The sequence below is a fragment of the Phyllostomus discolor genome, chromosome 4 (assembly GCF_004126475.2).
Source record: "Phyllostomus discolor isolate MPI-MPIP mPhyDis1 chromosome 4, mPhyDis1.pri.v3, whole genome shotgun sequence".
Taxonomy (NCBI): domain Eukaryota; kingdom Metazoa; phylum Chordata; class Mammalia; order Chiroptera; family Phyllostomidae; genus Phyllostomus; species Phyllostomus discolor.
The window spans coordinates 193,582,857-193,605,771 of NC_040906.2; the positions used below are offsets into that span (position 1 = coordinate 193,582,857).

The following is a 22,915-nucleotide window of genomic DNA, read 5'->3' on the forward strand; positions in this document are numbered from 1 at the left end:
CTGGTTTTGTGTCTTAGTCTTTGCTTCCTGTGCGACAGTTTTGTTGGATAAAATATTACCTCAAATAGGCACATCCTATAAAATATATACGCTGGAAACTGAGTTCATGTGAAGGAGCTACTTGCAAACTATCAAGTGCATTCTCGGGGAATGTATGACGTAATATACGATATGTTGTAATGTACGATATGTATATACGAATGTATGAAGTAATATACGATAATGTAAAGTAAAGGAGTGACTTTCGTGACCCCATGTATGCATGTTTAATTTCATAAAAAACCTTTTATATTTTACATTGTCTTTTTTTGGGGCTTTGGTAGAGCTGGAAATACATTTGTTACAGAACCCAAATTCTATTTATCTAAAAAAATATATGTTATGAAAATTTTTTTAGGATGTGGTTGGAAGCTGAGAGATGCAGGCATTGACCTGAATAGGCCTTATATGTTCTGGGTTTAATTTTCTCATTTTTTGAAGGGTGTTTGTTTTTTGTTAGTGAGAGAATGCAAATATTAAAATAAAATCTCCCCACTGTTGTCCATGTTATCCATTATTCTAATTTTACAGTATTGCATGTTACTTCTCTGCATGTGGTTAGTGCTGATAATTCTGCTGCTATAAAACCAGAAATGTTGAACAGATATGAAAGCACAATTGAGTTATTCTTTTCATTGCCCTCTCTCCTCCCTAGAAATTTGAAATAAGTCCCAGAACACTGATAATTAACGTAGAGGGTGTTTTTTAAGGGTGTAATTTGGCCACAGTCTGCGTAGGTAAGGAAGCAGGTAAATGATTGATTCAGTTAGAGAAGTATATTCAGTGTTTCAGTAAAACATGTTCAAATGATTGTGTCACTGGTTTCCTCCAACGTCTCCATCTCAAATCCCACCACGACGAAGCTCGCGAGGACGCTTCTGGCTGATGCATTTGAACTGTTTTGTGACGCCTCACACAGCATCACAGTGTCGTAAAGATGAAATAACCTGTCTCACTGGACTGCTGCTCTACCCGATTGTTTGGTTTTACTTACCTTGTTCCTAGAGACTGTCAGCAAAAACAATAGGGTAGTTGGGCATTTGGCTTTAAGAGAAGTGACCCACATTGGCCCTGGCAAAGTATGTAAGCCCGATGGTCCCATGTTTTATAAACATTTCCCTTGATTTCAGCAGTCCAGTCACTGAAAAGTATGAAGTCAGGTGAGCGTAAGTGGCAGGAACATGTTGTATTTCAACACTTGTAGGTAACTAGTAAGATGATGGGCTATTGATTTGCCTTTGACTCATCATCTAGGAGCCGAGTGTTTTGTAGAGACAGAAAAGTTATAATGCAGGGTCTCTGGGAACAAAACAATTATTTTGAAAGACAAGGTACAGTTTTCCTGTTCTACAGTGCATATTGTGTTTTCCTTATTATTTGATATTGGTCCAAACTATGTTATCTGAAGCTCGGAGGAGGGAAATTTAAATTTTGAGAGTTGGTTTGAAGGGACACAGTAAATGGATCAGGAAATACTGTCAGTGAGTGAAAAAAGGAATCAGAGGAGTTGCTTCGGCGTCCCTGGCACCTAACATGCGTGCCTCTTGCCTGTTTTCTAGTTGAGGAGCGAAACTTCTTCATCCCAAATGACTGTGTTTATCAGTGTGGTTTTCGTGTTACACATGCATTGCTGATGTGAGGATGAAGGGGCTGATGTTGTTCTCTTGCCCGCTCAGAGCAGAAATGAGCTGGCGGAAGCCCAGCCTAGGTCTCTGTTCCTGTTAGTTTGCCAGGGAAATGTTAGTTTGTTATGTTTATGACCCCCGTTAACGGGGGTAATTGAATTTGGACTGTGGTGTGAATGTTTTGCCTACATCTAATTAATGTTCTATTACCTGCATAATAGACAGTGAACTTCAGCAAGTGACATGGGTGATATGTTCAAATGATGTCATGTTTGCATTTCTGATTTTCAGTGGCTACAGTGTGTTATAGACATTTTTGAAATTGCATGGTTTGTGGGTTGTATGTGAACTTTTGTCATACTTGCCTTTTTTTTTTTCTTTGCACTCTCATTACCCTGGGTTTCGATGGTACAGGTTTACAAAGCCTGATTGTTTGTATTTCCTTCCGACTCAGAGGATACAGATGTTGAGCTCGTTTTCTCAATCTGCATGCCCTCCTCAGGAGATGCAGACACTTTTGCAGGTTTCATAGTATTTTTATGTGGTTGGATGATACTTTATATTACAGGGAAGACTATGATAAAACCTGTGGTTATATACAACTTGATTATTTCTATGAACATTCTCTAACTCTCAGAAGTGTGAGACAAGCAAAGGTGTGTATGAGAAATAGGTCCTAGAGATATAATGTACATAAATAAATAATAAATAAATAAATAAATAACTGTTGGGATATTCCCAGTTAAAAAAATAATTATAAGATGTCAGTAATCAACAGAACAGTGTTTTTTTCTGATCTGTTCCTGAAGTCGATGATCTGCTGCACCAACATCATGGTATTTGCTGGCCTGCATGCCCAGTAGGCTTGTGCATGCTTGCATGCCTGGCTGCTGGCTGCTGGTTCCTACACCGCCCAGGTTGCTTATAGCACTGGGGATTCTTGCGGGTCATTTTGCATTTCCTATGACACTGTGGTTTGGCCTCCAAAGACTTGAGCTGTCTCCTAGTTTTTCTAGCCAGCTGTCCTTTTTCTGAAAACCTTTTCTGTCTGCCGTCTGATGTCAGGGTACCAGGCGAGTTCAGACAGTTCATTTTATTTCAGTGCCTTAGACTAGCAGCTCGAAGAGTGCTAGGATGCCAAGGATGCGAACACACTTTCTACGGAAAAGCAGTGGCTGAAATTCTAAGCTCTAATGATGTTCCTTTTGTGATAGTCATACCACGCCGGGAGCTGTATTTCAAGCTCCTCCTCTGTCACTTTGGTCAAGGAATCGAACAGTTATTTTTACCATCATCGTCAATATTATTGCATCATTATAACTCATAGTGTATACTTATTTATTTTGTACTATAATTAACTATATATTTTTTATTTTAAAAGGGACTTTCGAATGATCATTGTATGTTACATTACCTCTGTATTTTGAATATGTTAGAATATTTATAACAAATTCCAAAAAAGTTTTGTCATGATACATGAAGTGTCTGCTTGTTTTCCATGTCTGTGTAGAAGGTCTTCCGACTGAAGATCTACAACATATTCTGGAGACGGTATCATCAGAATGGAAGAATATATGTCAGCGTTTGGAAGATCTGGCAAGGAAGACTCAGCTCCAGGAAGATATAAACACTTACTTCAAGCAACTCGATGCACTCGAAAAGACCATAAAGACAAAGGAGGAGTGGGTGAAACATGCTCCTCCTTCAGAATCTCCGCAGCAGTCCTTGCTGAGTGTGAAGGTAAAGAGCCAGCCCTCGGGCACGTGAAAGAATTCTACGTCCAGTCCTGTATTTAGAAAGATGCTCCTCGTATCATGAACGTTAGGTTAATTCTGCTCTGATTCACTCTGTATGAGGACGTTCATCTTCAGTGAGTAATATGACCACATTTTCTCTTTGTAGCGGGAACTGACAAATCTCCTTGGCCTGCACCCCAAAATCGAAATGGTGCATGCCAGCTGCGCAGCCCTGAAGGCCAGGCATTCTGCTCCAGAGTTTGTCCAGCAGGGCTTTGATCTGCTTCTGGGCCGCTACCAGTCTGTGCAACAGGATTTAGAGGACCGTCAGCAGCAGCTAGAGAACGGTAAACACAAACACACTATGTCCTCTATCGCCTCCCCGGTTGCCTTCACTGAAAAATCACTCCCGGCATTGAGACCTGTAGTACGTCTGCTTGTTTCGAAGCAGACTCCCTCTGTTGTCCTCTGTGCCTGCCCCTGTTCCAGGTCGAAAGTGTAGTCCGACTGTTTCCCGGATCCGTGATTGGTTGTTAAAGTGCAAACAGCTTTCCCAGGCTATAAAAGTGTGTTAATAGGATATAATGATTTTAAGGCTGTTTTTAAAGGGTGCTGTGTCTCCTTTTCCTTGTAGGAGGCCAGGCAGTATTATTTCTAAGGGCGAAAAAGAACGATAAGTTACTTCAGTTTGCTTGGGAAGGTTCACGTTTTAACAATACCATCCTCTCTTTTCAAAGAAATCCTGTCCCTGTTTAGAAGTCTGGAAAACTTTAAAGAGTTTTTACTTTTGGAATAAATCTGGTTTTGAAAAGTTGACTGTTAAAAATTTTGAGAACTCATCCTTCAGCCGTTATGTATTGTTTTCTCCTAGGCTGTTGTTTAAGTCAGGAGCTGTGTTGTGTTAGGTAACGTTACGGGCATGGCACGTGAAAGAGCTGTACATTGAACCATGCCCTCACCTGTAGCAGTCCTAGAGCAGGTATCGGCAAGCAAATCTGTCACGTGGCCTTTCTCCAGGGAAGGCCTCTGGACACCATACTCTTTGTTTGTTGAATTCCTTTAACCTAGAATGTGAAATATTTGAAAGTACCTCTTTTGAAATTTACTGTTAGCAAAATATGCTTTCATTTTTGACAAGAATCAGTTGGCAATTGAAATATTTCATTGCTTGAAAAATGCCATTTATTTTTCATTTTTAATCGTGGTAAAACACATATGGCATCAGTGCTACCACTTTAACCATTTTAAGTGTACAGGGCGGTAGTGTTCAGTGTACTCGCGTTGCTGTGCCACCGCTCTTCAGGGCTCTCTTCACCGAGTAAAAGTGCAGCTACACGCATTAAACTGGAGTTCTCCATTGTTCCTTCCTGATAGCCCCTGGCAACTACCCTCCTCCTTTCTGTCTCAGTGGGTTTGACTACTTTAGATTACTCATAAGTAAAATCGTACAGTGTTTACTTTCTTGTGACTGGCTTATGTCACTTAGTATAAAATTCTCTGAGTTCATCTATGTTGTCGCATGTGTTAGGATTCCCTTCCTTTTTAAGGCTGAGTGATATTCCATCGTGTGTATACACCACATTTTGTGTATCCACTTATTTGCCGATGGGCATTTGGGTTGTTCCACCTGTTGCCTGTTGTGCATAATGCTGCTAGTTTTTAACTCAGGACACTAGTTGGTTTCATCACTTTGTGCTTCAAATAAGCATATTTTCTCTCCACGCAAGTGTTGCGTATCTGTGGTTTTTACACTGGGGGGTGAAGTAGATTTCATTCCGGTTGGCTTTTGCAGTCATTTCTTCAAGCGCCCACGGCAGCTGGCTCTGGGGTTCTGATAAATGTCCACCGCCCTGTGGATGGCAGTTCCTCTGCTGTGGAAGCTTAGACTGGCTGAAGGGGTCTTTGTTTTCTCTTATTCTTTATGTGGCTACCAGGGAAAATGAGATTGTGTGAGATAAAAGGAACATTGTAGTGCCATCTTCAGAGAGGCATTCCATCGTGACAAAATGAAGACAAACGACAGTGGGTTAGTTAATATATCGACGTCCACAGGGATGATGTCACTGTCTGACGCTCGCAGATGCCAGTGGAATGACCTCAGTGACTCACAGAGACCCTTTTAAGTTTTAATCATGGCGTCTATGTTCTCATGTGTTTGAATTCAGTTATTATATAAGGAAGATTCATGGTCCATATAATACTATTAGGTTTCTCGTACTGTTTTCTCAAACCAAGTATTTTTAAATCAACAGAAATGAAGAGCCAGCCCGGGCATGCATATTTGGAAACATTGAAAACACTACAAGATATGCTAAATGATTCAGAAAGTAAGGCCCAGATGTCTTTGGATGTCTTGAATGACCTTGCAAAGGTGGAGAAGGCCCTGCAAGGAAAAAAGGTGACATATTTTAGCTCTTGGAAATCTAGAATCGTTTCTAATATCGGTCATATTTTGAAATATTTTTTCAACCATTTAAAAAATATTAGTCACTTTTGGTCATAACTGGTCAAAAATTTCTTACAATTTGGAGATTAGTTACTATAATGTAGATCTTTAGCTAGAAGAAAAGATAGTTATGTTAAATGTTTTAATGGGACGAAACCCATGTTTTTCTCCTATGGTAATGAACTTAAAATTCTCAACCTGCTTATAATCTAAAATATCTTTAATAAAGTGAACAGTATCAATTGAATTGATGGGTTGTCCTTTTCCACTGTTGAATAAAAGTACTTCCCTGGTCACTTAAGATACATGGCTCTGAGCCGTCTCACCGGCTACAACAGATCCACCCATGAGCCCCGCACACGCGGCCCTCACTGGGCATGCGGTTACAGAGGTCTTTAGTGTTGAGAATGTGTATTACGCACAGACCACATGCAACTCATACAGGGAAAGCTTTAATGTTTTTGATTGTGCTCGTTTTTTTTTAATGAGTTTTGCACAGTTTTTTGATCAAATGCATTGTAAAAGTTTACTTTTTCACAGTGCATATTATTACCTCTGTACAGGCAAATGGTTGTACATACTGTTAATCTCTTAAAATTTTTTCCAGGCCCTTGATGAAATCCTTGAGAGCCAAAGACCTACGTTACATAAACTTGCAGAAGAAACAAAGGCTTTAGAGAAAAGCGTTTCTCCAGACGTAGAAAAAATGTACAATCAAGAATTTAACGATGTTCAAGGGAAGTGGAACAAAGTCAAGGCCAAGGTTTCCAAAGACCTGCATTTGCTTGAAGAGATTATCCCCAAACTGAGAACGTTTGAGGTAAATGCAGAGGCGGTTAGGAGTTTAAGTTTATTACAGGGTAAAATAGTGTAGTCGTTATCATGTAAGATTCAAATATCTATTATGTGAGTATTTTGGATTTTTTCTAGTCCTACATTTATTACGTACTTAAGTTGGGATTTATAACCTGCTTACCAAAGATATACTTTGAATGTGCTAGAGAGCACAAAGATAGAAGAAAATTGCTTAAAATGATCAAAATAATGTTCTGGGGCTGCAGACCCCCTGATCTGCAGGCCGGTGACTGGATCGCAGTGGTAACGTAGAGCGGTGCACGTGGCCCAGCAGGTAGCAGAGAGCTGAGTCACTGAAGCTGGTCTTTTTTTTTTTTTAAAGAATTTAGACAATTGAAGTTGAAAAATCTGAAGTAGACCCTCAACAGGCAGTGTCAGTTTGGAAAAGCAGGTACTTCGAGGTTCACGAAAACTCAGAAAGAGGACCTTCATCTGAGAATGTTTATAGGTGAAGAAGCAGGTGCTTTTCTCTAAGTGTGCATTGCAGTTCTATCCTGAGTTCTCATTAGAATAAACCATTAATGTTGAAGGGAGGTGTATTGTACGTAATTTAATTGTTTTGACTCATTTAAGATTGTGAGTGGATCCACTTCCCTTGGTCTGTGTTCGGTTCTACTTCATTCCAACTTTACAAACCAGAATTACCCTTATTCAAGATTCAAAAATGTTGGGTTAGCACCCAAGCATTGGATTATCTGTGGTTCTCCGCCAGGGGTGATTTTGCACCCCTAGGTGACATTTATTACTGTTTGGAGACATTTTTGTTTGTCACACTGTGGAGGGTGCTTTTGGGACTCAGGTGACAGGTAATATTCTACAGTGCATAGAGCCGCCCATGACAATAATTTTGGGGGCCCGAATGTCAATAGTGCCAAGGTTGAACAATGCCAGATTAAATCTTTTCCAATTTTTCAAAATATCATTGCTTTGTTTTCAAGTTTAAATCTGAGATGTAGTTAGGGAAATTTACAGGTGAAGATTAACCCAGAGATTAACCCAAAGGTTAATCTCCTTTCAAGAAGGAGATTAAGAGTGTGTAATAGGGTTAGCTACCTGTGTGCCAATATGTTAATGTGGAATTTAAAGATAATAAATGTTCTTCAAAACACAAAAGAGAGTCCTGTGGTTATGGTAATCCGGCTTTAGGCTTTAGTGAGTTGTTAGTAATGTAGCAAATTCAGGCACTAAAGAGTGGCCAGTTTGAGTGCATGCCAAATTTATTTCCATTAGAAATATTCCACGTCAAACACATTCATCGGATAGATTTTCTCTACTGTTATCGAGGTAGGTAGCAGATTTGTAACATCCAGTTATTTCTAGTTTACTTTTTTGTGTCCTGACTACAAGATTGTTGACAGTGTCTGTATTCTCTCATTGCCCAGCCTTTTCTTTTTTTAATTGAAATATGCACTTTTAAATTCTAAAGAACACTTTTACTTCTTTATTTGCTTTGAATAAATTGGCTGTTACTTAACTACTTACAGTTCACTTAGGAAAGCTTTTAATTCTCCCCTCCAAAGATAATTACAATCAATATTCATGTTGAGGTTAGCCTTCTTTTCCCTCGTTTAATTCCCTGATTTACAGTCTTTTAGGCATTTTAGTTCTGTTTGTCTTTAAGCAGTGGGGCACAGTGGGTTTTTGATTGAATTGCAATTTATGATGAGTTTTCTAAGGAACAGAGAGGGTGACTTGTTTCTCTTTAAAATGCGTTTTCAATTACACCGGCAGTAGATGAGCAGGGCTCGCTGGGGAACTTGAGTGATGGGGAGGGAGTGTTTAGGTCGCCCGCAGCGCCACCGCCACCCGTGCCTGTCCTGGCGGCAGCACATGTTACCAGTGATTCCTGCTGGAGGTTAACGTATTCAAAGTAAACAAAAATGTTTATGAATATCACTAAATTCTAATCGTTCTTCTCCCACACTGATAGAAGTAAATGATATTGGGACATCACAAGGGGCATTTAAATAGACATCATTCAAATGTGTGAGCCTGGAGCATGCATTTCCATTCCTCAGAATAAGGATACTTTTCACTGGCACGGCACGGTTAAACTTTGACGGTGTTTTCGTAGCTTTGGCTCACTGTTTCCACCGTCCTACAATCCCTACAATCTGCATAAGGCCATCACATTGTTGGGTGTGTGCAGATTTTAGTCTTCTGTTATCTGTCGGCGAAGAGCGTTTTCCTCATGTGCCTGCATTTCCTTTGTCTGTACGGCTGGCTTCTTTTACACAGTGTAATGGCCAAATGTGTTCTTAAATTTAAGAGAAAAATCTATTCCGTGCCAAAGTAATGACCTCAGTTCCTATCATTAACAATTAAAATGTTAATTGGTGCACTTAAAATTACCTCATGGAAAGTCTTCCCACTCCTTCCAGGCACCAAAACATCGAAAAAAAATACATGAAAAAGGTAATTTAAAAAAAATTATTGATTTTACTGACAAGGTTTTCTTATGAATTATGGGGATTAAACATTATAAACTCCTGTCCCCAGCAATAATACCTTTGGATTCAGGGGCTGAAAGGTATTTCCTATTACTTCCTTTCTGCTTTTCAAGACCTCCTGCACTGCGGGGTAACTGCAGCATGACCAGACCATCCCCAACGCCCACACAACACTTGGCCTTAAATTCACCACCTCTCTGGCCTCTTGGGACCCCGCCTCCAGCCCCGCCCATTGCTCAGACTGTCACGTGACCTCTGCCCTGACAATTCCCTTACCCTTGAAATCAGGCCTGCTGCTTCTGATCTCTCCCCTGTTGAACTCACCATCCACGTGGTGCCAGAGCTATACTTCTGGAAAGTATTCTGTTGTCTTTCCATGGTCATATGAAGCGTTTTCCCAACTAGCTCTGGGCTCCTGCCTCTTCCTTGCCCCCAAAGCCCGCCTCATTCGCCTCTGTGAGCTGAGTTGGGTGGGGAGACAGTGCCGGGGCACCGAGACCACACTGGACCATTGCCTTTCTCAGGAAGTGTCACCCGCTTGCTCGAAATTTATATCCCCCTCTGCTCATGCTCGCTGTTTATGTATGTATGTATATATGCATATATGTATTTATTTAAAGGACTTTATTTCTTTTTAGAGAGGGGGAAGGGAGAGGGGGGAAGGGAGGGAGAGGGAAAGGGAAATGCCGATGTGAGAGAGAGAAACATCAGTCAGTTGCCTCCTATATGCTGCCCAACTGGGGGCCGAACCCACAACCCAGCTATGCTCCCTGACTGGGAATTGACCCAGCGACCTTTTGCTTTGCAGGCAAAGCCCAACCCACTGGGCCACACTGCTCAGGGCCATGTTCATCCTTTAAGAGTAATAAGCTTCTTCTACAGGCGGTCTTCAGTCTTGCCTGCCACCCCACCCTCGGCTGCCTCCCCTCCCCTCCCCTGCGATTCTGCACCCTCACACTAAGGCTGTCTCAGGCCAGCCTTTATTATGGCTGCACCTGCTAGTCTCTCCTCCCCCAGCGCACGGGGAGGTTAGGAACCTTGTCAGGCCTACAGCAAGGACACAGGTGTGAATGTAACTACTTTGGAGGTACCTTTAGACATCTTACCCTATTGCACCATCTCCGATGGGGTTGGATCTCTAAAACCTAAATGCTTCATTCCCTCCCTGGCAGGACCCCTCTGTAGTCACACTCCTTTCCTCACACACGGAACAGACTGCGCGCTGTGCTCTGACCCTGAGCGAGGAAGGGCATGTGCTGGGACATGCAGAACCGGGTTTCGAAATTACTTGGGAAGTCACTTTAGGGTAAAGCACACAATGGAAGGTACTTTCTAAGAGGAATATGCCCTATGGCAGTGTGGCTGATTTAACTCCTTCCAGGTAACAGATAATTGATATGATTATCTTCTAAGGTTTTTTTTTTTCTCATTCTGAATACATTTTACTTCACTAAAGGGAGTGTTGATGCCTTCTCAGCCCGAGATTTAAGATCCCTGCTAGTTTCAGATGAGGACATGTAGCAGCAATGCCCTTGCTGGTCTTCCTGTCTAACTTAGGTAACACTGTTTCAGAGAGCATTCTTGAGGTGAATGAACATCATAAAGCCAAACAAAATAGAAACCCTAATACCTTATTACTGTTTGAATTCTGGTTTCTCAATTCTTTTTGCCTATGTCCTGGTTTAGAAACGGACTGCTTCAAAAGCCGTGGGCGTTCCAGTGGAGCAGGGGAGGAACAAAGCAAAGTGCCAAGAATTTAGCTGTAAACAAAGACTCAGGGGGGGTAGTTGTGTGCCTTGGGGTCTTACTGCCTGAAATCCAACGTGGCCGAGCTTCCGATTTCTGCCACCCTCAGCTCAGGGGCTGGGCTGGGAGAGGGGCTGTGGCGGGGTGAAGGAATTGTTTCAGTGACCTCAGCAGCAGGTGTCACCCGCCCCAGTGCTGCGGACCAGCGCTTCTGAGCAGCAGCGGTCAGTGGAGAGTTTGGGCCCTACTAGTCTGCAATATTTGCTACTTTGCTTTTCAGGATTATCGTAGTGATCATGTTATGTTTGAGGATTTGTGAGTATAGCTTACAGTTTGTGTTTTTTATTACAGTATTTAAAAAATTTTCAGTTACAGTTCACATTCAACATCATTCTGTATTAGTGTCAGGTGAACAGCGTAGCGGTTAGACGATCATGTGCTTTACAGAGTGATCCCCTCAGTATTTCAAGCACCCACCTGGCCCCATCCACAGTTACTGCAACGTTATTGACTATATTCCCTGTGCTGTAATTTATATCCTTGTGACCCTTCTGTAACAACCAATTGGTACTTCTTAATCCCTGCACCTTTTTCACCCTGTCCCTCAGTCCCCTCCCCTCTGGCTACCATCAGTCTGTTCCCTGTGTCTGAGTCTGTTTCTGTTTTGTTTGTTTGTTTGCTTTGTTCTTTAGACTCCACAAATAAGTGAAGTCACAGGCTATCTGTCTTTTTCTCCCAGATTTATTTCACATAGCGTAATAGCCTGTAGGTCCATTCATGCTGCCACAAAAAGTAAGGTTTCATTCTTTCTTATGAATGAATACCTTGTGTATATGTACCACACTTTTTTTTTATCCACTCCTGTACTGATGGGCACTTGGGTTGCTTCTATATTTGGCTATTGTAAATAATGCAGTTTACATTTTTTAGTGTGTGAAATAATGACATTTATTTTAGAAATTTACTAATAAATTTTCAAAAGACTGAGGTCCCCCAGAGAAGACAGGACATTAGAAATTACCTAGTTTAGTATATATGTTCATATATTCATTGATTCAATGAGTATCTTCATATTCTGCAAGTGGATGGAGGTGCAGAAAACGTTAAATAGGAGCTCACAGTGCATCAGTCAGCCCAGTGATTTTCAGCCGGGCAGGGAAACACTGCAAGTGACTGCTTTCACTTTCTCGGCAGCCTCTTTGCTGTGTGACAGAATGGAAGATGAAAAAACTTGTGCTATTTTTGAATCTCACAGGAAACAGTATTACAAGTGGATTGACACAATGTTTTCCTCCCAAGGAAGGCGGAGACACTGGAGGGCGAGCTGAGCCCCCCATTTCCCCATTTCCTGCCCCGCCCACCCCGTAGTTAGTATTGGCCTTAGCGACCCCTCCCGCCTGGTGTGGCCGCAGGGGCAGGTGTGGGACGCTGCCTCCAGGTTTGGGTGGGCGTTCCCTCCTTTATTGTACTTGTTTCCCTCCAGCTGAGCTGGATTCTGTCAGTTCCAGTGAAGAGATGCCCTAAGTAGCAGCTCCTCTAACAGTTATTTTTGAAGTCAGTCACTTTTGAACAGTTTTAGGGTAGAACAGGCAGGAATGCTGGCAGCATTAACACCCGTATGCAAACGGGTATGCACTCACCCTTGCTTATTCCTGCGGAGTCTCCGATGGGAGTGAACACCTGAGTTTGGAAGTGGGAACTCTTTAATGGAGGTGATCGTGGTCACAGAGCACTTGGTTTTATAGACCTCTGTATTAATAGCTACCATTTACTGCACACCAGCTCTGTACCAGGCCCTGTTCCAACATTATCTCTGTTTTTCAGAACAACCAGGCAAAGTATTTGTCATTTTTCTTCTGCTGTAGACGAGCCTCTGAGGCTCGGAAGAGAAATTAGTTTCTCTTGGCCTCACGGCTGGGAAAGTGCTGAGCTTGCAATTCAGACCTCAGTGTTTGTCTTCCTGGGGGTGCATGGCATCTCCCTACAAGTCAGCCGGGTCAGGGTTACGTGCAGGATTGTTCATAGTGAAAACAGCTTTTCAGAGGCTGAAGTGTGAGAAAGAAGGCACAGGTGTTTGTGACCTGGGCATGCTCACGTGTGTGAGAGACGGAGGAAGGAGGGGGGGAGGTCAGTGCTGGGAAACGCCCTCTCGTGCCCTCGGCTGGGATCCTCAAGGCCACTCGCTCCAGTCAAGGCTGACTGTGACGGAAACTTCCTTGGAACAAAATGCTTCCTTACCAAGGTCAAAAATGCTTGGCCCCAGAGACTCTCAGTTTTCTTATTCGATACTAGATTTAATGGATTGCCAGTTATGTCACCGTAACTCGGCCTCAAATTCTTAAAAGGTTCGGAATGGGAATTAGCAGCGCACCAAAGGGCAACAACTTATTTGGGCAGCATCCTTCTAAGGGCGTTTGCAAACTTTCTCTCTTCTTACACATTTGTGTTTTTGCGCACTGTACCTGACCTTGCCCTGACTATGTCTTTCTAATCAGTCTTCTGTGGTGAGGTCTTAGAACGCTGGAGCAAACAGAAGGAAGACGTGTCGGCAGTTAAAGTGACAGGGAAGAGTGAGTGTAGCGTGGGCCTGTGAGGACAGGGCGGGCAGAAGGGAGGGGAGGGAGCTTGTGGAAAGTGCACTACGGGACTAAGGGCTTTCAATGCTGTGGGTAGACTGAGGAGGAGGTATAATACTAACAGACACAGAAAAGCCTCACCTTGTCGGCACTTTCTGCTTTCCATCCTCCTCAGAGGATGGCCCTGCAAACTAGAAAGTGTGGAACGGTTGTTACTGACAGTGCATTAGAGCCTGGATTCTGAGTTAGATGGAAAAGCTACACAGGTCCTTCAGATGCGGCTGAATCTGCTTCCCCAGGCACACGCTGGGGATTCTACACACGATCTCGAGGTCACACTGTGCATCTTGTGAGAAATTACCAGGAAAATGGAGATTGGTGAATGTCTTAATGGAGGGGGAATGTTATTTTTTTAGAAGCTAAAGACCTGAAGCAAGATGTATGTCCATTCTTGGCTGCAGATGAATGACCAGTCAGAGGTCTTCTGTGTGATAGGAAAGAATGTGTGGTCGCCAGGAATCGGCGTGGCTGCCACTAATGAGCCTTGCCCACGCTCATTTCCTTTAAGTACTGCTTTCCTGTACTTATGTTTTTTGGAGGAGGGATATTAGATTATTAGAATCACAGATTCGTGGACTCACTGAACTGAAATATTTGCCCATTTAGTTCAAATAATGCTACAAACCATTATTTTGGGCAAGCCATGATCTCAGTAAAGTATATGAGAAAATCTCTTCTGACCTTGCAGGAGAAAGATTGAAAGCCAGTTGGATGTGCTAGTATTAGGTCAATTCCCATATTTTGAAAACTAAGCCAAAAATTTGTTGATTAATGAATGACATGGTGTCCTCCTGGGGGAATGCTCAGATAGGCACTGCCCTTGTCCTTGTTTTTCACCCGAGAAAACCCCAGCTCCTTCCCTGGAACTCAATAGAACAGGAATGCCTCACTCCAGAGTTGTGCGTGAGAGCGAGCTGGGAGGTTAGCCGATATGAAAGTGGAGAGACTGAAACTTCAAATCATTTTGTGAATTCACAAGACAAACTTTGCTATTTAAAAACATCAGCTCCTGAATTTATGACAGAAGCAATATGAGGCAATATGAGATGGGGAAATGTAATTTCGAGGAAGTCCTGGGAATTCTGGAGTTTCAGCTAACCACACTGTTGTGAATAATGTGTCTATAAACAGTCAAGTAAAAAAGCAAAAGAAAGGAAACATCCCTACGATAGGAAAAATAAAACAATTTCAGATAGCATTTTATGAGTGTAATTTTCAGTACACGAAGTACCCGTGAGGTTTCATTGTTGTCATTCATTCCAGCATTACAACGATAAGGCTACATAGTTCTGTGTGGCCTATTGTAAGGGCGTGAAAAAGTTGACCTGGTTTCCAGCATGCGTAGATCAGAGTGGTGAGTGTGGTACCCGGACATCACATCCCACAGCCGTCATTGTGGGAGGAGCCGGGGACGTTTAACCAATGGAAGGCCGAGGGAAGACAGGGTGGCTGCCTCCAGACCTGAAGTGGTTTTTGAACAGGATAGGAGAATCTGTCTTGATTCCTAGTGTTGAATGAGAAGCAAAGAATTGAAGACGGTACAAGGAAACAGACTCAGCTGAGTACAAGGGGAACTAGGAAGTCGGACTGGCTGATGATGGACCGAGACGCCTTGGAGAGAAACGACGGTTACTTTGCTCCAGTATTAGACAGAGATCAAGTCGGGCCTATTTATTTGCATTCTTTAAGGGCCAGTTGCAGTGTTACTGCCTGTCTGAAGTCTCTTTCTCTCTGCCCAGTGTTTCCTTTCTTATTTGTTTTAGACCTCCCAGTACCATACACAGTTAGTGCGGGTATTAGCGCATTTTGTCTGAAAGACTGTCCTAGGTTCTCCGGTAACAGCATCCAAATCGGAACTAAGACCAGTGTATTTCCTTCCCTTCACTGTACTCTTTAATTATTTCTGCTCTGTGTAGGTAACTTTAGGAGAAATTTATTCTAAATTATATAAGAACAGAAGATTTTTTACCTGATTATACCAAGACAAGCATTTTTCCTGTCATTTGAATTTTTAATCATACGTATTGTTTACATTTAGGCAAAATAGGTTGGTTTGCTGGAGAGTGTTTTGGGAATTTTTCGAATGATCAGGAGACGGTCATCTCGTGTGGATTTTAGTCACTTGTAAGGAAAATCATTATTTTCAAAACAGGAACATTGAAAAAAAGAAATTAAATGAAAGTGATACTATACAAGTTTTGAAAAATTGCCATTTTTTTCCAGCAGCAATAGATTTTGAGATGTCGTAGGTTGAAGGTCACTGAGTAATATGTCCCTTGGTTCTTGTGTTCGATTCAGGCTCATTCAAAAGTCACGGAGAGGTGGCGGGAGGGTGTGGAAGACTTCCTGATGAAGGAGCCGGCGGCCCAGGGAGATGCCGAAGGGCTGCAGAGGCAGCTGGACCAGAGCTCGGTGAGTCCCGGCGACCTGGGAAGCCTGCCGCAGCGGACAGCGTGTTCTTCTTGTCCTGCATTGCTTGCTGCCATTATTAACATTGTAAGAATAGGACCTGACAGTAAGCGGAGATAAAACAGCCTTCATTATAGGGCTTGTTTGACTTCAGAGTTCACAAAAAGTGCCTGATTATTTACATTTCATTTCTGGCCATGGCTGTAGGATTTTGGATAGAGAGAACCAAGAGCCTGTCGGTCATGGGGAGCTGCTCTGTCACGTTATGTGACTGTCTTAGTGGCGTTGTTACCCCGTGTGTGTTGCCCTGTGTGTGTTGCCCTTATTGTGCCACGTGGTAAAGCTTTAAAAATATATTTAACAAATGAAATTCCCCAGTAATACCGCATGTAATTCATATTTGGTGAGTTCATTAGGCTTCTCTAAATTGCTTTAAAGTGGTATTTCCAGCTGAGGGTCAGGTATTTCTAATGTAATTTGGCAGATAGCTCGATGAAGAACCCGGGTGAAATGAATTTCATAAGGCACACTGTTTCTGAAGCAATTAAAAGTTTTGACTCCCAAGCAGTCTGTTTTTATAATATTTGCAGGGGTAAAAGCAGACAAACTGTAATTATGGTATGTATTTCTATGGGAATGAACTCAACAAAGGCTTAATTTATGTGTGCAGGCACTTGTGAATGAAATGGAAGCAATTGAATCCTCGCTGAAGGATATGAAGGAGATAGAGACGGCCCTTCGAAGTTGTCCCGCTGCTGGCATCAAAACCTGGGTGCAGACGAAGCTCGCTGACCACCAAACCCAGGTGGAGAAGCTGAGCAGAGAGGTGAGTGTCTCTGCTTTACTGTCTGTTTTCCAAGCAGGAGATTAAAGCGATGAAATCGATTATATAGCCCATGCAGTTTGGATGGCAGAGAGGGTACTGATTGTCCAGTTGGCCCCTCGGGGGGGAATGCGCTTGGTGTGGTTGATAAAAACCAAGAAAGGCTCTGGAGCTGCAACCACATGACCAGGGGAATCAGAGGACTGGGGAATGTGAGATTGAGGTGAGGAGGTAGTTGGGTGTGGATGGTTGGGGGCCTTGGAGGCAAAGATTTTTGCATTTTATTTCAAGGATGACTTCACGCAGAAAGCAGTTTCAGAGTTTTGAGCAGGGAAGTGACATGGGATAGATTTTGTAAGGTCACCCTTGATTCCATCTGGATGAGTTGCTCTGGCAAGGCAAGGGGTTATTGCAGTCTGGGAGAGGGAGGTGGTGGAGGTCAGGAGAAAGGTTACGCTTGGACTGTATGTTGTAAAGAGAGACGAGAGTCTGGTAATGGATTGGGTGTATGAGGTAAGAAAAAGTGAACAGTCGAGGACAGGTTAGGATTTCAGCAAAACTTTCCCTTTGTGTGAGTTGTGGTGCCCTTTGCTGAAGTGGTGAAGACTTGAGGAGAAGCTTTCGTGGCAGCAGGTGACATGGTGATCTCCGTTCTGGAAGGGCTAGGTTATTTTGTGTGTGTTCGAGCTTGAAGAAAAGTTGGAGTAATGGTAGAGGGAGCAGCCGCGTAACGATTCCTAAATTCGACCGCTTTCAATCTTTTACCACGTTTGCTTTCCCATTTTCTCCCCCGCTCTCTTTACATATGTACACAAACACACATGCACTCTTTTTTTCTGGTTAAAAGGGCACTTTTCACCAGAAGTGCATTTGACAGAGACTTGAAAATGTCATGACACTCCACCCCTAAATACTTTAGTATTCTTCTCCCCTGAATGAGGACACTCTTACACAAAACCAACAAACCATTATCACACTTAAGAAAATATTCTAGAGTACCACCTAATAAGCTAGCCAAATTCAAATTCCTCTCGGTGTGCTATAATCTGATAGTATATGCTGAGTGGGGTTTTGGGGGAAGTAAGTGGGGGACACGGTTTGGGAGTGGCCATGAGGAACAAGGAGATAGATATATGTACACATGCATGTAGACATAGGCACAGAGACTCAGATCATGTCTGTCTCTCCACATATATCCATGCACACACATGAGAACATAGAGTTCATTGTGAATTACTACCGATTCCAAGTATGGGAATAAATGCATGGGATGTTGAGTGCCCTCAATGAAGAGGCAACCCCCCAGACTCTTGCATTTCGTTGAGTCATGAAGAAGTTGAAGAAATTTTGGATAAAATAATGGGGCCAAATCTTCATTTTGCTAAGAAAGGACAGACATATAAAACCAATAAGAAAAAAAATCTATGCTATCTATTAATATATCCATGATCTCATGAAAGGAAGAGCATTATAATGACAGAAAATAGGAAATTTACAATTTCAGGGTAGTTAATTATAATTTTGAGCTTTTCATTTTTCAAAAGTTTGCCAGTGACGTTATCCTTTGCATTTCCCTGTGGACCCATGAAAATTATGTTACTGACTGGTGTCCAGGAACTACTAGTAAAGAGAATTTTCTGGAAGTGGGGCCCAAGAAACCTATCTATGTGGGTGTTGTTTAAAGCTGACCTGATTGAACAGCTGACCAGCCAGGCCTGGGGCCAGGGCCATGTGTATCGCTGGCAGCAGGCTCCCTGAGCAAAGGATTTCCCATGCTGGCTGGGAAATCAAAGCTCCCGTTTGATCCCTTCCTATTTTTATGACAGTGGTCCTGTCGGAGAGTGGGGACAGGAAAGCCACGAAGTATGGCCCCTTGCTCTCCTGAGAGCCATCCGATTCCTCTCCTGGCCTTGGGTCACTCACTGTCAGCTTCACAGCCCAGCAGGCCCTGGCAAGGGGACCGCTGCTATGAGATTGAACTTGAGCGGGAGGTGGAATCGTGACATGAACTTGATCTCTGTGCACGGTGTCTTCTCCCGTGGTGACAGTGAGCTTGTAGTTAGAGGAAGGCTCTCTCTGAAAATGTTTTAGGCTCCTGTGAAATTTTTAGCCAAGTTATTGAACCAGGTTCAAAAAAATACCTACTTTCTAATGTAACTTTTTTTGTGTCTCTTTGGGATATATAAATATAGTAAATGATCAAAACCAGAATTTTATAGAGTAGTGTTTTATGAACATCTTAAATAGAAACCCCTTCTCTGCTTTTAAAAGTCAAATCTTAACATAGAATCCTGTTAAAAGGAAAAAGTGGGTATTTTGGTTGTATTTAGGTTTTTTTTTTGCCCGTACTCAAGAATGCTACTGTAGACTTTCTTGAAATACGTGCTTTTATTGCTGTATGTTAGATTCCTTCATTTGGGATTACTTTGTCAAAAGCTCATGCATTTTCAAAATTGTGATAGATATTTCCAGATTATGTTAATAACCAAAATGTGCACTAGAATCCCAGGTATGATTAGTGTTTTCATTATTGCTTATATTTCAAGTCAACTCAGCGTGTTTACAGACTTTTATCTGAATTTTAAAATGGGAGGCTCTTTGTGGAGGTGTCGCTGTGCCCTCAGCCGTGAGAAACCTGACATTTGCTGTACTAGCATCGGTTCATTTGGGTAAATGGCTTTTCTTTCCCAGATTACTATTCAGAAAAATAGGCTGTCTGAAAGTCAGGAAAAGGTGGTGAACTTGAAGAAAGACTTGGCGGAGATGCAGGAGTGGATGACGCAGGCGGAAGAAGAGTACCTGGAGAGGGATTTTGAGTACAAGTCACCGGAAGAACTCGAGAGCGCCGTGGAGGAGATGAAGGTGAGGCCGGGGCGGCCAGTGGCCACAGGCTTCATCTCTCCCTTCCTCCCTGTAGAAACCAATCAATCCATTCACCTTCTATTCAGCTGTAAAGTGTGGTTGTACAGCTAGTCGACCCTTGAACAGCACAGGGTTCAATTGCGTGGGTCCACTTCTACAAGGATTTTTTCAGTAGATACCGTAAATGTATTTCCCCTGTGGTTTTCTTAATAACATTTCATTTTCTCTAGCTTATGTATAGCATGAAAAATATGTGTTAATTGACTGTTGATGTTATCTGTAAGGCTTCTGGTCAACAGTAGGCCCGTAGTAGTTAAGTTCTGGGGAAGTCAAAAGCTCTACGTGATTTCGACCACTCGTGTTGTTCAAGGGTCAACTGTGCGTGTCAAGTTTCACACTAGGATTTCAAATTTAAGAAAAAGGAAGGGTAGCTGCTATGATTCTGTAGGAAAAGGAGGTTCAGCTTGGCCCATGAGTCGAATCCACAAAGGGCCCTGAGAGGTTTCCTTATGTGAGAACTTTGGGAGCCACGGAGAACGACTCAGAAATTCAGTGGCATCACTCATGCGTGTTCTGTTGTGCAACCACCACTGTTTCCAGAAGTTTCCAGGAAGAGTTATTTTCTACTTAGGAACAAGACAGCCTTTCCAATCTGGTTGGGGTTCATCCTTATTTCATCAGATATGTTCTTCCAGTTACTCTCACACATGGGGCACGTGGGAATGTTTACATAAACATTTTGCTAGTGCAGGTAGGCAGCAGCGGGGGCGCCGTCAAGGGGTTTGGTCTCGGTCGGGGCCACAGGATGTATTGCCCGTGAAGTTACGTTCCTGAGTCCAGAGTCTTGAACACTCTCCTTTTTAATACAGTGAGAGAACTGGGCATCATTCCCAAATTTCCAACACTGCTTCAAGTCTCCGTTAGTGTTCAAGCCAAAGGAGATAATGATTAAAGGCTATTTTTAAAAATAAGATTAAGCAACACATGTAACGTTTTAGGCCAAAGTTAACTTGCTTAAAAGTGTAACCATAGCAAAAATCTGAGTGCACATATTTTAAAAAAGGGTTCGATTTCATCCAAGGATTATTGTGTATGAATAAAAGCAAAACAACAAGGGGCTTTCATTGTAATTATGGTATTTTCTTTGAAACATATCCTTTCTTTAGTGCAGCTTTTTTTGAAAGCTTTTAAAACACTCAACATATAAGGTATTTTAAAGTTAGCCCGTTGTGGTAGGAACCACCTTATTTCATTTATGCATTTTCTTTACACCACAGGCATTGCCGTTTTGGGGTTCACTGAAGTCTGTAGGCACAAGAGTTTAGAAAAATAAGATTCACACCCTTGACTGGGCAACACTCTGTTTATTTTTATTCTTCCAAACAACTGTTAGGATTTTAAAAGCGACTATACTTACTTATTTTATCCAACCTAGGAAAGTTTAAAACCACTAAGCAGTTAAGAAAGCTGAAAGAGAAAATAAAAAGCTGTTTTTGGCTGGTTTTCCTGAAAGTGAGACTTTATCCTATGTGTGGGGTGGGAGTCAGGAAAGAAGCTATTTCTAGATCAGATCTTTCTAGCATAACTTCATCCTCTTTGAAATACAGTTAATTATCAGAAGGATAGATATACCTGTGTTGCAGAAGAGAATAATATGTCCGAGTAATTTTTAAAGGATACCTCTACAATGGTGCATCTGAATTTTTGTGAACATTTGTTTATTTCAGGCTGATATGCTCAGGACTTTGGTGGTCAATTAAAATGAACTCATATTCTTATCACCGGCCCAGACTCTGAAAATGCCTCATGGCCGTAAACATAACGTAGGATGCCTTAGGTTAAGTTAACATTACCTGTCAGTAAAGGAGAGAGTTCGTATAGGACTGTGTACTCTGGGGCATGTAATGAGTTAGTAGTCTTATTTCAAAAGCACTCCCTGTACTGATCACCTAAATAGTGTTCCAAACGGGGTAGCTGGAATCATGCAGATGTTTCAATTTTGGTTTAGTTATTTTTGAAAAGAACCAAATTGGTTGGCGAGAAAGGGAGACAGTTTTCAAGTCCATCCTTTCTCGGAACAGAGGGCGAAAGAGGATGTGCTGCAGAAGGAGGTGAGAGTGAAGATTCTCAAGGACAACATCAAGTTGTTGGCTGCAAAAGTGCCCTCTGGTGGCCAGGAGTTGACATCGGAGCTGAACGTGGTGCTGGAGAATTACCAGCTTCTGTGCAATAGAATTCGAGGAAAGTGCCACACGCTGGAGGTAAGTTGTTTTCCCAGTGATGCATTTAGGAGACCAAAACTCAGTAATGTACTGACTGTTTCCGTATCATGGAAAAAAATTCCATTGTTTTCAAGTAGTGGATCACAAAAGAAAAGTAGTTCTTGCGTAATAGGTTGATCAGGTGAAGCAGGGATTAAAAAAAAATTAAAAAAGGAGACCAAGAGTTGCTCCAAATTAATGGAAGGTTCATGGGAACATCATTTAATATCTTCAGATTTTACATTTTTAACATGTAAAGTCAAGGTTTTCATATCACAGGTGACCTGTAGGGTCTATTTCAGTCCTAAAATTCTAGAACAGTATACTGTGAACATCTCTTTTGTTTTATTTTGTCTGGTTAGTATGCAGACATGAATTGAGGGTTTAAAAAAAAGTTCTTTAGAGTTTAAAGTCAGAGTCGCCTGAAAGAAAGCAGAACTTAAATGTGCTGGTGATTTTCCGGACCATCACCCCCCTCAAGCCGTTGGGTTTAAGATGTAGATCAAGGGTGTCTAACCTGGGGCGCCCAGGCCACATGTGGCCCAGGATGGCTGTGAATGCAAAACTTTAAATTTACTTAAAATATTACTTAGGTTTATTACTAAGTTTACACTAAGTTTTATTACTTCGATATGTACTTTTTCTGTATTAGGGATCACAAACTTGGGACCGGCTCAAGGATTTTAAAAGATTATCAAAGGGCCGCTGCATAATTAGGGTTATTATGTGAGGACTGTTTTGCTCATCTGTGGTGGTGGACATTGAGAAAATTATGTATGGACCTTTTTTTTGTTTGTTGGTTTGCATTGCTGTCTGTGTATTGACTGTGTGGTCCAAGACAACTCTTCTTCTTCCAGTGTGGCCCAGAGACGCCAAAAAGTTGGACACCCCTGATGTAAATGATTCTATGAGGCTCTTTTTAAAAATAAAATTAAGTTCTTGCCTATTTTTTTATATTAGTGTGACTTTTCTATCTTACTGAAAAACATTTAGGAAGCACTTCAATTTAAATTCAGTTTAACCTCAA

The 22,915-nt window shown here is 42.1% G+C and overlaps 1 protein-coding gene across 4 annotated transcripts in view; it reads left to right on the top strand.

Annotated features, from left to right (window-relative positions):
• UTRN (utrophin) overlaps positions 1-22,915 on the top strand; it is a 504,099-nt gene that overhangs the window by 187,710 nt on the left and 293,474 nt on the right. For 3 of the 4 annotated variants that reach the window (XM_028510941.2, XM_036024842.1, XM_036024843.1), the window contains 8 exons: positions 3,175-3,404; positions 3,567-3,747; positions 5,653-5,798; positions 6,454-6,666; positions 15,832-15,945; positions 16,613-16,768; positions 19,457-19,627; positions 21,709-21,888. In XM_028510941.2, coding sequence (XP_028366742.1) covers positions 3,175-3,404; positions 3,567-3,747; positions 5,653-5,798; positions 6,454-6,666; positions 15,832-15,945; positions 16,613-16,768; positions 19,457-19,627; positions 21,709-21,888 — 1,391 coding nt within the window. Of the gene's footprint in view, positions 1-3,174; positions 3,405-3,566; positions 3,748-5,652; positions 5,799-6,453; positions 6,667-15,831; positions 15,946-16,612; positions 16,769-17,093; positions 17,101-19,456; positions 19,628-21,708; positions 21,889-22,915 lie in introns of those variants that run through there. The other variant, XM_036024844.1, reaches the window with a different exon arrangement.